The sequence below is a fragment of the Hippoglossus stenolepis genome, chromosome 20 (assembly GCF_022539355.2).
Source record: "Hippoglossus stenolepis isolate QCI-W04-F060 chromosome 20, HSTE1.2, whole genome shotgun sequence".
Lineage (NCBI taxonomy): Eukaryota > Metazoa > Chordata > Actinopteri > Pleuronectiformes > Pleuronectidae > Hippoglossus > Hippoglossus stenolepis.
In genome coordinates, this window is record NC_061502.1 from 9969961 (window position 1) to 9988158 (window position 18198).

The window sequence follows — 18198 nt, forward strand, 5'->3', positions numbered from 1 at the left end:
GCGGGGATTTCGATAAATCACTTAATGCTGAAGCTGAAAAGAAGCAATCAGAACCTTGTGATGTGCGCACACCTCTCTTCCTCTGAGTCATAACAATAGATGTTGCCTTTTTTAAACCCCAATCTCAGACACACACACATTCGCACGTACACAATGGGCCCCAAAACAAACGGACACACCTGAGATCACACACACACAGTGCATCTCATTAATGTTTCAGGCATTGCCCCCTATGCATAAATGTGCACACACGTATGCAGCCCGGTCACATGGTGTTTGACAGCGAGCGTTATCAGGGCACATTATCGGGACAAGCGGTGAAGGTTAATTCCTGGATAATTTATACAAGATTGGTGAAGAGGCTAGCTCCGATAACACACACACACACCGAGAGGCGAAGACTCACTTCTTTCTTACGAAAAGAGAGCGCACAAGGTGGAAAGGAGGAGAAGGAACAGAAGGAATGGAGAGGAAGAATGTGTAATTTGGTGCCAGTTGATAAAAGAGTGTGGCAGTCAGCCACTGGGCTTTTGGTAATGGAATGTCTCTGTTACATTATACATTTACACAATGTGACTTTCATCCTCACATGCTCACACACACACACACACTCCTTTCTGTAGAGGGAAATCATTCATTGATAGTTTGAGCATTTTCAGGCTTAAAAATTAAACGTGTGTGTGAGAGTAAAACTGGAAAAATGTGACCACTGACAAAGTCATGATTGTATTATTATAATGGAAAAAATTTTTTTTTTTTTTTTCACAAAAGAAAAAATAAGTTAATTCAAGGATTTTACCTATCTGAGCAAATGACAAACTTAAGTAACTTGAGTGGATCTCAGCCGAGTGCTTACTTCCACCAAGGCCCAGCAGTCTCCACTAACACTCAATCAAGCTGCACCAAATTGCACACACGCATAGATAACAGTCCCCTAAAAGTACCTGATTGTTTTCATCAAGATCCTGGGACGAAGCCAAAATATTCCAGATAAGAACAACCAGAGTCTGCACAGTCTAGCGGTTGAGGAAAAGAAATGCAATCGCAAGGTCTGGCCAATACATACATAACTAATCGCAACGAAATTGGCCCTTGGACATACTGTCCATCAGTGTGATAGAAGCGACCTAAAATGACAGAAAACACTTAAAATGGTAGAATTTAGACGTGTACCTCAAACTTTTAGTTTGTGGCTTTAAATCTATACTGAAGCCAGCCACCAGGTGGCATTGAGACACTTTGGCTTCACTTTAGGCGAGCTGTCATGTCGTCCGTCTCTATATACAGTCTTTGTCAAAAACATTTGAATATTGTTGATTATAAGTTATAATTCATTCATGAAATCAAAACCTATTTTATGTGATTTATCGTCAAACATGTTTTAGCAAGTGCACTTTAATGTATTTCCATTCTATACCTGTCTTTTAGAAGTTTCCATCGTTGGTGGCAGGGTCTTCCATTTCTGCGTGGGACTCAAATTGTCATGCACGAGATTTACAGCAAACTACGCAAGCGTGATGTCCAGTGTTACTGCTTGTAAATGGCCTCTGTGTTTACTGTTCACTCTCCCACAGCCATTATCAGAGCACTGCTACGTTACTGCTAATGCCAACTGAACGGTCACCACGTTTAACGCTGAAAGTGCGTCTTTAAAGTGCGAGTCGGTCATTAGTGTAATGAAACGAGGAGCAGGCCGGCCGAGCTGTTACAGGAAGAGCTGCAGGCTGCACAACAAGGTAACCACGTCTCGTTACCGTGTCCCGCTGCTGTGTGGAAAACTACTCGTGCCATGAAATCAGACTGGCCTTACGGGAAAAGGCGAAAAATACAGACTTAAAACGTGACCTCGGCTTTGTTGTATTTCTTTTAAATACAGATTAAGTAGCTGTAGCTGCTGTGCCCACAGCTCAAATAGGAATCACCCTGATTTCCTCACACCGTGATGACATTTACAAGCGTGCGTCAGCGTGCATGTCGATGCAGGGGAGGCTGTTTATTGTACTTTTAGGAAAGGACCGTTTCATTAAAGTGTGAGTGTTTACATATCTGTGTGTGTGTTTAGTCAGCACAAACTGGGATGCACACACACACACACACACACACACACACACACACACACACACACACACACACACTGTCCCACTGTATCCACTGTAACCTTGCACACACTCTGAGTCAGCAGAAAGAGGAGCTCGGTGACCCCGCTAATGAACCCAAGTGTTATTCTTCAATTAAACTGCGGACAGGTACGGAGTCTAGGGGACTCCTCTCGCTCAGCACCGCTCCAGTTACACGAGGGCCCAATCCCTCTCTTCCTAAAAGCTCTTTCTCCTTATCCATCACCTCGCCTCTCTGCTTTCTTGCTCCATCACGCCTCACTTCACCCCACTGTAAAGTCTCATTGTCTCCCTTGGCTTTTTCTTTCCCTCCCTCATTCCATTTGAATGCACAGCGAGGTATGAGTTGTCGCAAGCGAGCCGAGTATGTGAGGTACATAGCTGCCAACTTATGTCATTACATACTTATCAGCTCTTTCCGCTTCCTCGCTGTCTATCAATCTGTCAGTGAGCAGGACACATTTGTAGCCCTGCAGGGGCTGGTTTGTCCAGCAGAGGGCGACAAGACTATGTGGTGATACTACTAAGAAATATTAGAACTCGGGGAGCTTTTTAATTCACAGGTTATTAAACATTTAACATGAGACTGTTTACAGATATGAATGAACCTGCAGGTGTCACACACCATCGATGGGTCTTGAACTTGAACTTTTTTACTTTTAAGGCTCCAATCTGAAACAGACGAGGATTTAACTTGATTACAAACAGAAGAAAAAACCAATGAACCTCATTTCCCCTCATTAATTGAACACATACCAGTGGTGGTAAGTGGTATATGTACACTTAAAAAATGTATATTGAACACTTGTACTTCACTTGGGTATTTATATTTCACAACCCCGTACGTGTATCTATCTGGTGTTGCTTGTATGTACTTTTCAAGTTTGTCATACAACATATATGATGTGATTGTAAAATAAAATATGTGGTTAAAGACTAAGGGGTATAGAAGGTCACTCTGAAACATCACAATAAGATATAATGTTTACATGGTAATACATTAATAATGATAATCCAGGAACATAATATGTCACTGACATGAGGGGTTATTGTGAATTAATATACCTATTCTTTTTATATTATAGACTTTACTTAGATCATATTATTTGTAATGGAGTATTTGTTTGGTCGGGTACTGTGGCTGTTACTTGATTAAGAACAACTTCTATACATACTCAGTCACCCGGTGATGAAGAGGATGTTTACCTTAATCATCATCATCATCATCATCACCATCAACGCCACAATGCAACGTATTCGAGTCACTTCCTTTCGTGTGTTCCCCTCTCGTCCTCCTCGCGGTGATGCCTCAGCTGATGTTCGGGGGGGAAAAAGGGATTAAAAAAAGAAGGAGGAGGAGAAGATCCGGACCATCGGTCACTCTCCATCGGTCTCTTACCCCTGAAGTGACGGGCAGGAAGTCACGAGTCACCGGTCAGACTCATCTACTTTCCATGAGGCGTGTGCGCACTACCGGCTCGACGCGGTTAACGACTCACGGTCACCGACTGCTACGTTGCGCGGCGCACGCACACCAATCCGCTCACACGCACACACACAGTATATAACCAAGGCTACGTGTCCGGTCACACACACACGCTCACTCCGTCATTTTGTGGAAAATATTGGCCCTGATCTCGAATCTATCACCAGCTATATAGGGCACGTGGGGCCGGTGTGGCACCATCTGACTTTTGAAATATATTTATAATACATATCATGTGACATACACATATTTCGTATAATATCTTACAATTTGCCAATTTAGAATTTGCTCAGACTATTAAATTAAACAGAAGAACTATAAAGTACAGCACTGTGTGTATAAACTGTGAATAGATGTGCATCCCTGCAGAAAGGAGGTCATCTGTATCTATAAGACATGTGTGGATGATGAAATGGATTTTCAGTGGCTGATGTTTCATCCAAACGTCCCTTCTTTCTCTCAAAGCTGTCTGGTGATGGTGCGTGATGACATGAGTCGGCGTTTTCTCAGATCAAAGTTTTGAGAGAGAGAGAGAGAGGGAGAGAGAGAGAGAGAGAGAGAGAGAGAGAGAGAGAGAGAGACTTTGAGGCCAGCGCGCATCATGAGGACACACCTACCATTTTCTAAAGATCCACGAATCCACGTCTGTGCTCGTAAAATCGCGCAGAGCCACAGTTTGGAGCGACCGCGTTGTGCCTGAACACCGAGGGCTGAGCTGACCCGCTTTAAGTGCGCAGCAGTGCCGCAGGAGTAAAACAGCGGCCGGGGGGGCCACCGGACAAAGTTTCCTCAGTGGGGACGACTATTTCTCAGCAGGCGGTTTTATTTTTTACTCAGCGTCACCCCTGGTCCGTGGCTTCAGATTGCACACAGGAGTAAGTTTCATATGGACACTACTTGGAGACGGCTGGCGCAACAAGCATGGGATTATTTTTTTTGTAATGTGGATTCCCATTCCGCTGCAGGCAACTAAAGGTCCGTTGCAAAACAATGTGAGGCGTTATGCGTCTTGGATTTTCGTGTTTCTGGATATTCTGAAAATAATTGGCAACAGTTGAGAAGGAAGAAGTTGTGCGCAAAGGATTTTACCACACCAGCCCCCGGGACCAGCATGGATTTGCCGCTACAACCCCCTTCCCCCTGCATGTAGAGCAGAAGTTTTCGCCGGTCCACTTTGTGTTGTTGTACTTGTTTGTTTGTAAACTTCATGTCCGAGGACAAATCGCCACATTGGCCGCTTGGATTTTAAAACGTCGCCTGCCTTTGGGATTTTCCAACACGATGAACTTTATTGACAGTTTGACTCTAATATTTTTGACGCTGTCAGCTGTCAAGGTGAGTCCGGAAAGTGTATTGGAGCAAAAAAAGAAAAAGAATAACACAACACGGGACGACCTGGTCATTAATGTTTAGCTCGTCCTTGTCTTTCCTCTGGCTAGGTCATCGCTCATGTTTAAACAAGCTGGGAGCTTTCCTGGCTTTGGGGAGATTTAAACAGCCATTACGCAGAGCCCACACTATAAACCAAAACCCACACACTCGTGGGGGGTGCGTTTTTTGTGTCGCAAATGTGCCATAGGGGAAGATCTTTGATATAATGTTGTGAAGTTTGACGCTAGGTGATCTGCAGGCCTGCTCTAACACCACCTTGGAGATATTATTACGCTTTAAAGGCGCAGTGGCTCCATTCTGAATTAGGACATGTGAGCAGGTTCACTCCTGGCACTGAGGCGACCCTCATGGTGAGCCCGCTCCACTGAGACGGAGCACTACTTTTCACGCTGAATTTTAACACTCGGCCCCAGGGGAGAGGAGGGGGAGAGCGGGAGAGAAAGAAAAAAAAAAAGAACAGGCGTCACTCCACAGATTAATCGGGTTCACTGGGGAATTTTAATGGCTCTTTGAGAGCGCACTGTAAATCATTTTCCATAATCATTAATCAAGCTGCAGTGTGCCCGAGCAGGCTTTGAGCAAAGGTTTCAAGGTGAAGATATAACGCAACACAGCACTTCAAAAGCAGGCATTTCTCTCCAGAAACAATGCGCTAAAATGATTTTAAATGGGAGTTTGCTACTTTAGCGCATGCTTTAAGTTGCGATACAATACCTCTTATCCGAACGAGATTTATTTCCCTCCACGGTCCGATGAAGTGTTTATTAGACTTAACTGCTTGATTTAATGAGAGCTAATTCACCCAATCAACGCGGAATAGTATCAGGATGGTGTCTCAACTGCTCATTTCCAGGCAGCCTATCATCACTCGGTTTAAGAGCCGATGTTCACAGCTTGACACTCGCCCATTAATAATACAGTACATATGGGTTTGGAAGCGCAGGGGTCTCGCACCCCTTAAGGCTGGACCCTCTCACGCCACCAGAAGTGGGTGGAGACTTCAGACAAGCAACACAGCCTTTCTCTCTTTTTTTTTTACTCTTTCATTTAAGGGATTGAAACGAGTTTGTGCGCTTTCCACAAAGGCGCACACTCAGTGAACACATGCCGGTGCGAGGACCCGGGTCTCACGCAATATTGGCGAGACATTGCACCAATTGCGCGCGCGCTTGTGTGTGGAAAAAAAAGGAGGGAGGGAGAGGCGAGGAGGCGCGCGGGGCTGTGCGTGTGCGTGGAAAAAGGCGACAGGGAGCTGTGCGTAAATGCGCGCCACGGATGGAAAGTTGCCAAAAAATCCTTTGTGGTCCGACTGGTGTGGTGACAGCTATACGCCCCCGAGAAGGAAAGGAGCAGGCTGGGGTTCTTACCGGTTTTAGTGGCAACAAGTATTAATCCGTGTCGCCTGCAGAGGGACATTAAAAGCTTCAAAAAAACTCAAACACAAGCAAACTTAACTCAACTGTGTGGAGGGTTTGTTTTTGCCACGTATGATGTGGATCAGCTCGTTTGGCTGCTTGTACCTCTGGTCAAATATTTGGCCATATAAGGTCTTATACCCACAACACACACGAGGATTTATGACAGCAACTTAATTAAACTCCATAATCTGAGATACGTATGTTTTTTTTAAAAAAAAGTTCAATGGCACATTCTGGCTTCTTCTTAAGATGTCATGTTTCAAGAATAAGTTTACAAATATGCTGTGAAATAAGAATCCTGCTCTTGGAAACTATTTCATTTCTTTATTGCTTATAACAGACACTATATCAACAGTTGACCCTCGTTGCCCTCTAATCTGTTAGTCCAAGATAAGGCACATAATGTCCAGTTTTTTATATCCTGCCAACAGAAATGTCAAAATGCAAATATATTTATTTTGCGCAACTGTGGATAAGTAAAGGGCACAGGGTGCATTTTTCTAAGCTCTTGCACAATCTACAGTTACTAACGTTTTTTTTGTTCTTCCTTGCAGAGCGCCCACATACCGAAGAGCACAGAAAGAGGTCCACATGACGGTAGGTGTCCCACAGGGCACCGTGGGAATACAGTGGGACTGGGCTCCATGGCTGGCACACGGCCAAACAGAAAAAGGGCTGGTCTGAGGTTCACCTTGACTTTAAAGGCAAATTATCGCCTCCTGGTGGACATTTTGTAGTTTGACCATGCCAAGATTAATCCCCCCTGCTCAAACTCACTTTTTTTGGTACATGAGAACAGCTTTACCTCTAAATTTCAACACGTGGATGTTTTCACCTTGTAACAGCATTCCTTTTTGTTTGAGGTTACGCCAGGGGAAATGTTGTGGTGACCAGACTCTATTATAGAATGGAATTTCACCCTCTTGGCTCACTCAGTTTCATTAGATTTATTTGCACAATCCCAGCATTGCACAATCAAATTTGGAGAATCAGAAGCTGAAGTGTGTTTGGTTTGGCTTTAGACTCGCTAATGTTTCTGAGTGATATTTCGGAAGTGTTGTAATATCTTTCTCAAGAGCAGAACCCCTGCAAAGATGACTGAAGGTGAAAGAGCAGACTAGAGGTTATTATTGTACAGCTGTAGATGAGCTGATCACAATGGAGCAGGGGCAAAGCTGTAAAAAAAACGAGGTGACACTCAAGTTCAGCAGAAGGGTTCAAAAGCCATATTTAGACTAACAGAGCACTTGTTATTTCCTAATGGAAATTGCCCACATAGGTCAATCTCTATTTATTTGTTTAAACCAAGGTTACCAAGTGCTTCTCAATGGAATAATAGGAAGTAAAACATGTGTGTGCATGCATGCACGTGCTTCATCTCCTTCGCTCTGGCTCCCTTGAGAGCCTGCCAGCTTTTTTCAATATTCAAATTCGTCCTGTAGTTGTCTGTTACTGTTACGCCACAGTGGCATTCAGGAGTCGGTGGTTTAGTCTGGGGCTCCTCTGCCATTTTATAACCGTGCACCCTCTGTGTCTCCCAGTGATCCCTATAATGGAGGTGTACAACAAGAGCATGTGCCAGCCTCGGGAGCTGCTGGTGGAGATCCTGCAGGAGTACCCGGAGGATGTGGAGCACATCTTCATGCCGTCCTGCGTGGTGTTGAGGCGCTGCGCCGGCTACTGCAACGATGAGATAATGCAATGCATGCCGACGGCCACCTATAACATAACAATGCAGGTCAGCGTGCAGCGTTATTTACAACTGTATGACTTTGTTATAGGGGTTACGCGGGGTGGGAGTGACAATGGGGGGGGGTGACCTGTTTTGCTGTAGCTTCTAAACTTTTCTTCAACCGTGAGGTCGCTGTGTCTGAAAAAGACACTTAACGCTTATTTTTGCCCAAATGTCACAGCTGAAGAGCACAGACACTGGGCAACATCAAGTGTCCCTCTGATTGGTCCAGAGCCCTCCAAGTGCCCTTCTCTTTGGCACAAGAGCCACTTCAAGTCTGTCTAAGTGCAGCCAGCACAAAGGCTGCTCTTGCTTCACATTTGGGCAAAAATGAAACCGATGCGTCTTTTAAAAAGAATTTCACCTCTGCTCCTCTGAAACTCCACCAACGCCTCTGGTTGAAACTACACAAGGACTCTTGCCGAGCTCTTTTTTATCTTTGTATCTATTGTTCCTGGTTCCTGTTTCGTTTGACACAATTAAGTTATAACAACAAGTTAAACATCTTAATTTTAACATCTTTAGTCCTGTTTTTTATTTCAATGCCTCCCCGGGCATGATGAACAAAAACATATGATTTCGGCTGATCAAGAGTTGTTGCCTTCCTGCTCTTGACCGGCTTAACACCCCTGAACCATCTAATCATCCGAGGAGCAGGGTTGGAAACACAGTGACCTTTCTACGTGTCCGTTTAAGTCCGTCTGTTCTGTAAATTCTGTATCATAACTCACATCTCACAGGAAGTGTAACATTTGTGTCAACATGTATGTTATTTAACTCTGTGACCTTTTGTCTCCTTCTTTTGCAGATTAAAAGATTAAAAAACTACAAACAGCAAAATGATATTGACATGAGTTTTACAGAACACAGCGCATGTGAGTGTAGGTAAGAAAACCCCCCGACACACATTCACACACACACACACACACACACACACACACACACACACACACACACACACACACACACACACACACACGAGTACTGGAATGCAAACCACTGTGTGATTGAGTATCAGAGCAGAGGACGCTCAGACGCATCTCGTCAAGTTTGACACGTTTAACAGAAACCTATCGGGATGACACACGCAGCGTCTTATCGTTGCTTCTGTCTCATTACTGATCTCAAAAAGACAGAGCACACACATCTCAGCAGACGTCTCAGCACATTGCTCCAGGTTATCCTCATTCCATCTCGCTCAAGTAAAGGAATCACATTTGTGTGAGTGCAACCCTTTGTCTTCCCCCTGTTCCATGTAAAGGTCATCCTAGCTTTAGTTATCGATCTCCGAGATACGCGCCGTGTCGTCTCCGTGCCCTGCAGTCACAATCAGACGACTTCTCCTGTCAGACCTGCTGCTCGGCGACGACAGATTTATAAAGTTCACTCAGTTTGTTACTATCGCTTTTGTTTTCCCAGGCAGATAAACTGTTTTCAATCTAATATATTTAAGCCTGTTTTGTCTCGGAGCCAGATTTGAGCGTGTGTGACATGAATGAACTGTGACACAGCCGCGCAGAGGGGACGTGTATCATCCTCCCACATTTAAGGGCAGTCTAACAAGCAAACAAACATTCTAGGGAGGACTATTGGCCCGAGGGTCACGATCCGTTGTCACTTTGAGCCTCTTCCCGGAGCTACTGAATCGAAAGTATGTTGAATAGCTAGTCACCGTGTGTTCGGAGCACAGCGTTATCTGTTGAGGCCCTGGCTATTAAGAAATGCCACTCTGAACTTTATGCGTTTCTGCTGACTCAATATTTCACTGTAAAACCATTAAGATGAGGCCATAAACCTTTAGAGCAGCCTTTTCAAAAACAGAGGCCCTAATCAATCAATTTACTGTTTTGAAGTTGTCATTTCACTAAAGTGTTACAGTCAGAAAAAACAATATGTAGCATGATATATACTCAATGTTAAATATACTCTAAGTACATTTGGGAATAAATTCTAAGCACTAGTATTATAATAAACTTTATTTTTATAATACACTTAATTTATATGGTACTTTTCTCAACAATGTTACATAGTTCAACAAATGGAAATTTAAATAATATAAGTTAATGCTATAATCACTTCATAAAACAGAGGGGAATAAAATGAAATTTGTGCTGTGACTAGGATAATCAGGTACTTTAATACAGCCCTGACACAGTTGCAGGAGACTAAACAACGGGGCTCATATCAGTGAGATAAAATAACAGTCAGTAACGCTGCATTACATTCTTTTTGCTTGAATCAGCGCAGGAATGGCGGTGCTCCGCTACAAAAAATACAAACCTGATCTGCTGCCATGAAATTCTTTCTGATGATTTATAACGATTACACCTTCGAGCTTTAGTTATTGTACCACTCTGTCAAATAGAAACTTGGCTCGGTGACTGTGACCGTCTGAAAATAATTATGATTCATTGCTACACACTCTGCGAGTAACGAAACAAAGCTGACAACCTGCTATTGTAGTTTGTGTTGTGTGTGTGTGTGTGTGTGTGTGTGTGTGTGTGTGTGTGTGTGTGTGTGTGTGTGTGTGTGTGTGCGTGTACACTGCATTATTTCCCAACAAACCTGGTTCATTGGTATTTGAAAGTGAAAACCAGTCTACCACAGTTTCTGGTAAAGGAAGCTGATGTAACATGATTTGGAAAGATTGATGTGAACTCAGCCGTGCTGATAATGAGCCGTCTGGTCTGTGATGATCTTGATATGTATCTGTTTACGTGGAGACGACAGCAGGCCGTGATCTAATGCCATTTTTGTTTTGTTCCTGCGTTTCAGGCAGAAGACAGACGTGAAAGAACAGAAAGAAAAGTGAGTACAGCACTCTCTCTGCATGGAGGCTGGGTTTTTTTTTTTTTCGCGCGGGGAAACAATGGGGGATTTGAGATTTGATCTCTTTTTATTTTTTTTTTCGTTTCGCTCTCAGTCGTCTGCAACTCAACATTATCCCTCATGCTTTTTGTGCTCAAATGATCCGTCTGCTATATTCCCACCTTCTTTTCCGCTGTCTCTGCATTTTTCATCCAAAAACACTTCAATTAAAATCCTGCGGCAGACAAAGTACAACACAAGGTTATGCTAAGATTAGCGTTCAGTGCTCAGGTGATAACCACAGGGAATATCCGCTAAAGCCACTCAGGTGAATGAGTGACACTTGATGGGGTCATCGCCATCTGTAATCCTGTCCTTTACACCTTCCTCTCTTTTCTATCTCTTTTTTACATTCCTCTCCTCTCTTCTTTACTGTTTACATCCCACTTAACTTCTGTTTCTGCTCTGATATAGATAACAGTGTTTCTGACCCGTTAAAGGTTTCTGTTTATGATCCTCGCTTGAGTGATCCTCTCCTCCCATACATTGGAACTCAGTGTGCTGAGAGTCGTAAAACTCTTGGATCCTCCGATACTGTGACCAGTTGTTAATATCTTTCTATTGCAGAACGATCGTTTGTTGTATTTTGGTTTTACGTCAGGTTGTCTGTCGTATAGATAAGGCTTCGTTTTGAGACCTCCCCTTTAACCTTGACTTTACTCTTTACGAGTCCCACTTCGGAGGCCTGCTGCTACAAAGTGATATGGTCTTAGGGTCGTTCAACTCCTGTTTCTGACACTTTCATACTTTTTATATTTAACGTCGGCCCCTGACCTCTCAGTAGCGTGAGGCATGCGATTCTGTCGGGATGAGTCTTCCCACTGATGATGTGAAATCACATAACTGTCAACTTCCACAGTGGAACTGACCTCTGAACAATCACAAGAGGAAATTCTTACATTTACAAGACGTCAGCTTCACCCTGTGTCTTTCTGATGGGGACTCATCTGTCATTGATTCACAACTGGGTCTGAACTAGCCACATTTGTAACTGCAGTTATTGAAGTAGTTGTTGCAAATTTGCTACACGCAGATGAAGAATTGTAAAAAGATTGTGTACAATTTTCGTTGGTTTATGAATTTAAGTTGTAGGCTGTAGTGCTAATTGGCTGATATTAGCATGCTGACAAACTAAAGCTGAGATGGTGAACATGGTAAACATTATACCTGTTAAACATCAACATGTGTGCATTGCCATTGTGACCATGTTAGCTTGCTGATGTTGGCATTAAGCTTAAAGCACTGCTGCACCTACATACACACTGACAAAAGCTCTAGCACAGCTTTAGACGTTATCTATTTTCACCTGTTACCCAGTTGTATTTGTCCTTTGCAAACATTTACATTTCAATTTGTCCATTGACTCATCTGGAAATTTCCACTGCCTATGCAGTCAAGGGTAACATCCGTCTATCACCAATATATGATCAATACAATTAAATATGTATCCTGCTGCTGGGCAACAGGTAAAATGAAAATTGAAACGCTGTCACCAGATCTTGGAGTAAAATATGCGAGGTTACAAATTGGGCTTGTTCGGACCCTATGATGTACTGTACACATGTCATTTTAAATAACTGGACATGCCATGCCTAATCATGGTGAGGGCAAATTTATATTTATTTATGTATTTGTTTTTTGGGTTTTGTTTTACCATTTTTCTGTTTTTGTGTATTTAAAGAGCAGCACTTATATACTGCAAATATCCTAAATAACCGTAGAACCAACATTGTTTTTGTTTTTGCACTTCTAGTTGAGTATTAAAGTTTTCAGTGTAGTTTTATACATACAGGAAAAAAACTTGTGTAACTCAGCTTGCACTTGAGCAGACACACAGATATTTTGATGCAGCCTACACATGTGAAGCTCCCGGTGTATATACAGTATGTACATACAAGGTTTGTTGCTGAAACAAGTTGAATCAGCCATTAAGCACTGACCCAGATAAGTTGCAAGATGCACTTTTGGTGTACAAATCCAAGTTTAATATCCTCAACACATGGAGGAAATTTTGGGGTCACTGCCCGAGCCGAACTTCAGACTATTATTCGGTTTCTGCTGAGTCACTGCACTGTTCTACAAAGCGTAGATTTGATATTTATAATATTTCATTAATGTATAATATAGATAACAATGTACAGTAATATGCACTGCCGAAGGTGTGTCTTTGCAAATCAGGTCACGATGGTTGCTTCATCTTTCAAAAGAAAAAAATGGTTGTGTAAATTTGTGCAGCTGTCTTTAAAATCACATCATCCCTCAGTGAAGTTGTTGAGATTTGGTTGACACTCATGTTAACACTGCCTGATGCCTTTCTCATAATGTAACAAGTCATAATCCCAAACAATTCAATCATTAACAATAAACTAATCAAACAGTAACCTGTTGGAATTATACATTTTTTTGACTCCTGCATTTTAACTCAGAAATCTAGAAAGATCGCCTTTGATCCATGTTGATTTTTAGCAATCGTCATAGTAAGGTTTTCCAAACACTTCAGTCCACCTCAGTCTCTCAGGCATCAAATCTGCGTTGTTGTCCTCTCTCTCTTGCAGAAAATCCCGGAAAGGCAAGGGAAAAGGCTTAAAGAGAAAACGAAAGAAAAACCGCGACAAAACAATTCACGATGCGTATGTCAGCTCTGCCTTCTCCACCTACTTGCACCTGAGTGTTGCGCTTCTCATGATTAAGCTAATTTGGGAGGAGCTCCTCTGTCCCTTCTAATTTTGCACCATTTAATTTGCCCATTAGCCACATCAGTTAGCATGTCGCTCCTGTCCATTGTCCTAACTTTGTCTCATCCGTCAATGTCACCCAGAATTATCAGTTGTTAACTGTTTGCTAATGTAGCATTAGCAAAACCTTACGTAACAGCGATGCAGGAGACTTACCACAGCCATATTCCATGAGAAATGAACCATAACCCATTTCCACCCCTCAAATCCCCATCTAATCTCCTCCCAGACTCTCCAGAACAATGTTCGAAAGAATGTCACTCCATATTATGAAAAAAAACGATGGTTGGGATGAGATACAGACACGTATCAAGAAAAACAGTAGAAACCTGAGGTACAAGTTGCTCCTAGCATGTCAGATAGCGAGTATCTTGATTGATTATAGACGTGTTTTAAGAAACAAATGTTGCATCGACTGTTAGGTGTAACTTGAACCTTCTACTGAAACAAATCACAGCTTCACCAGCATGGCTCCGCAGGCCGGCTCATACTGTTCTGGTATCTGTTCTGGGATCACCAGGATTGTAATCACGCTTCTGTGTTCAGTGTTGAGTCTGTGCTGCTTTGCTGTGTCTCGTACCCGTCTGCTTTCCACTCATTCTTCTTTTCATCTTGTACAGATTCGTTTTTTGCTGTCCCATGCATAATGCTGGTACTTTTCATGTAATGTGAAGATAAGTGATGGCCATCTATTGCCTTTTTTTCTTTGTTGCTATGGGGGATTTGTAAACCAGCAAATTGTTAAGCAAGCACAGTTTTTTGTGACTTTGTTTGGTTGCTTTTTGTCTCGGAACCCATACAAAAGCATCCCTAATTTATTCAAACATACTACAATGATGATCTGTTTCTTTATTGCTGATACTGTGACAGGATACATGATTGTGTTGTTATTTGTAATTTGTATATTGAGATGTCAATGGAGAACCTGAGCCTTCATTTGTTCATTTTTAGCCTCTGTTCTGAATCTAATGTCTCTTTGTGGGAAATGCAGTCTTCAGTTTTCACTCAATAAAATGAAACTTTTCTTAACGGAGAACCAAGCAGACCCTTGAGTCTTCTTTATCAGGAGTTCAACGTCTTTAACAGAGAGAGCCAGAAGTGTCTTGTCATTGACCCGCAGTCCGACGCCAAGATGTGTCGTTTTGTGTTGCAAGAGCAGACCCAGAGCTTTTCTCACTGCATGTCTAACACATACAAGGCATTTGTGAGCGGTCCAATCCACGCGGGGGTTGTGGGGAAATGTACTGCTTGAGTATGTGCCTGCTCTGTGGGAAATCTGTGTGCTACGCTACCAAACTACCACATGCAGAACTTGTCAGGCAGTGGCATGAGAGAGCAAAATTGGAGCATATAAAAAGGTTTGGACTTAGGGTGACCTCTCTTATGGTTGGTTACAGAACATAATAATAATCTGCGTCTCTCCCTCTTCCTCCCCGTCTCTCTCTGTCTCTATGTCTGTCTTTCTGTGTCCAGTGTTTGTGAGCCATGTTGCGATCACTGCTCAGAGAGGAGAAAGCGTTTGTTCGTGCAGGATCCCGCAACCTGCCGGTGCTCCTGCAAACACACAGACGAATACTGTAAAGAACGCCAACTAGAGCTCAACGAGAGGACCTGCAAGTGAGTGTTCAGGGTTTAGAAAACTAAAGTGGAACGCAAACTTCTGGGTTCTGCATAAGAAGTTGAAGGAAAATACAATTAAAATCCCTGTATTTGTAGTATTACAATTTAGAAAAATTCGAAGCCTGCCGCCTAACTATGTGGTCCAATTGTCTAAACAGAGGTGGTTACATTTTTATAAATATTGCTAGTTATATAAGAAGATTGACACCATCTCTCTTGTCATATCCAACAACCAATTAGCTTATGTTAAACTAGGAACTCAATGTGACCAAAGTCACTTGAAGTCACAAACCTCAAGTACCTGAATGTGCAACTACCCTGAGCTTTATTGCGGCGTTGTTTCTCCCTCAGGAGTTGGTGGAGATTAAGTGTTGGATGAATGTTGTTCATCAGAGCTGCTAGATGTGTTGATAGGCAACACTTTGCAAAAAAGGTTTCCATGCTAACATAAAATAATCAGATATTAAAAGTGGTATCAACTGTCTCAACAACTCTCTGCAGGAATGCAAATAAGCATTTTGCCAAATGTGTGGCTTTAGACATGAGTTCTTGTACCAATTAAACCAAGAGGAAATGAACATATTTTGCTTTGGAGCTGCTGGTGGTAGATTTTACTACTTTCACACAGAGCCGGGCTGAATGATTTGTCACTGTTTCCAGTCTTACTGCTAAGCTAAGTGAACTGCCCTCTGGCTCTGGCTACATTTTTAGCATGCATGCGTACATGAGAGTAATTTCTGATGCAACTGTCTGCAATAGAGTCAGGAAGTAAATAATGTTGAACTATTCCTTTGACTTTGTTAAGGTCATGAAGGGTTCAAATTTCTAATTATAAATGCATCTATCGTATAATATGAATAGCTGACCTAGAAAGATGTATCAAAAGAGTTATACAAAATTGTCAAATAGGAGTTAGACCGGATCTGATGTTAGGGCTACCTGTGTTTGTGTGTGTGTTTGTGTGTGTGTGTAGAAAATGCCCCAAAAGCTCAAATCTTTTGCTTTTCTTCATTTCTTCTTGTTTAGATGTGACAAGCCGAGAAGATGAGAGAGGTGGGATCACCAGATGTACAAGATGAAGGAATATTCTAGAGATATTTCACAGCACAGCACTTTGACCTTTGAACCGTAAGCTCTTCTTTTCTGTGGAAAGCATTCCCCTTGGACTGGCTGAGAGAGAACAAAAAGAAAGACTGAACTGAAGTTTCCTCCCACTGTATATCTCTGTGTATATAGACCATGATAAAAGAAAAAAAGAGTACAGAATTGTTATGCTGCTACAGAAACGAATAACTAAACCCATCAATTGACAAAACACAAATAGCCGCCATGTGGTTTTGCATTTCTAACAGGCTTGCAGTGCAGGTGTAGTCTCGTTGTCGATTCATTGTATGCAATTACTTCACTGGATATGAGTCTACTGTGGTTGTGTGTCAATCAAAAGTTGCAAAACCTCTCAATCTAAGATATATTTAACTGCTAAAACAGTGGGTGAGGCTGAAGAGGACATGGACGCACCCTCCTTTCTAAAACGATGGATGGACTCTCGTCTGCAAATGTCTACTTTTGTTTTTGGACTATAACAGAAGGACACTGCGACAGGCGATGGAAATCTTGAATCTGTGTCTCCGTGACATTGCTTCCTATCCTCTGAGGACATTGCAGGACTGGACAAACACAATATTGTCACTATTGTGATCAGCTTGCAGGAGAAAAGACTCTGGAGTGCCATATACCTTTAAAGGGATACTGGTCATCGATGATAGCATCATATGTTTTGCTATGTCCTTCATGAAAACCACTGAAAACATCCTATACTGTAGATTCCATTTGAAAAACTGTGCCTCACAAAATGTACTGAGAAATCTTTCGAGTGCTTTTTAAATTATTTTTTGTTTCCTTTTTCAGGAGAGGGGATTGTCAAAGTAGTTTTATTAGTTGTTGAACTCAATACAGAATCTATTGATTACATATCTTTTATCTTGTACATACTTAATATCCCTTTATGCCATAGTCGATTCTAGATAATTTATAATGTTATAGAGTATTTTTCAGTATTCAGTCTTCTACCCATATTTAATTTGGTCTATTTATATATGCAGTGTTATGTTCATGTGGCTGTCCTATCTCCCCCCATTTGTAAGGTCACTGATGGCTACTCTCAGCATGGAGACTCTCTGTGCATTTCTACGACAAAAAAAAAAATCAAACATGATTTGTTAACATTCCCTTAATGGATCACTTGTATTGATGTACTGATGACACTCTGGATTCTCAAGCCCTCTTATCTAAGGGTGTGGGTGCTGTGTAGAATTTTAATGTATCTGCGTGTTTGTGTACGTGTGTGTATGAATGCGTGTCCGTGTGCATTTGCCGACATGCACATGTGTTTAGGTGTTAGTAAGTTGTATTTAAGTATTTAATGTAGCGGACCTGTGTTCTGTCCGTCCTGCAAGATGCAAATACGAATAAACTACTGCTAGCAGCTCACTCATACACTACTACCACACAAATTTGGATAACAATCTGCCATCAGTCTTGGAGCCCTCATTATAATTTCTCTTTGTCTCTTCTTCACTATTAACATGTTTTCTGTGTCTATGTAAAACAGTAAAGCATATTTATTTTCAAATTATATTGTTTTTATATAAAATAAGGAAAAGGTTGCTGTGTTGTGAATACTGTGTTTTCAAGAGATTTAAATAGGCAGCATGAGTTTTCCGTGTTTTTTGTGCGGCAAGTTGATGCTCACAAATCTGCCGATGCAGAGTGTAATCTGGATGAAAATAGAACAGACGAATAAGAAATCCCTGCACGCTTTTCATGACAG

General features: G+C 42.1%; 1 protein-coding gene and 1 long non-coding RNA gene across 3 annotated transcripts; one reads left to right on the forward strand and one right to left on the reverse strand.

Moving 5' to 3' along the window:
* Positions 1-1765: 1765 nt before the first annotated feature.
* LOC118099308 lies at positions 1766-6112 on the reverse strand. Of its 2 annotated transcripts, none has more exons than XR_007032271.1 (3): positions 5710-6112; positions 3324-3430; positions 1766-2789 (listed from the first exon to the last, which is right to left on the reverse strand). It is a non-coding gene; the product is annotated as an uncharacterized LOC118099308 (long non-coding RNA). The 2 variants fall into 2 exon arrangements; XR_004694264.2 differs by lacking the exon at positions 5710-6112 and adding an exon at positions 3517-4121.
* Positions 4194-18034, forward strand: vegfab (vascular endothelial growth factor Ab). The gene is given in 8 exon segments (XM_035143777.2): positions 4194-4832; positions 4835-4938; positions 6968-7010; positions 7955-8151; positions 8954-9030; positions 10921-10953; positions 15222-15365; positions 16395-18034. Coding segments are annotated over 8 exon segments (642 nt in total). The 5' UTR covers positions 4194-4810; the 3' UTR covers positions 16417-18034.
* Positions 18035-18198: the final 164 nt, after the last annotated feature.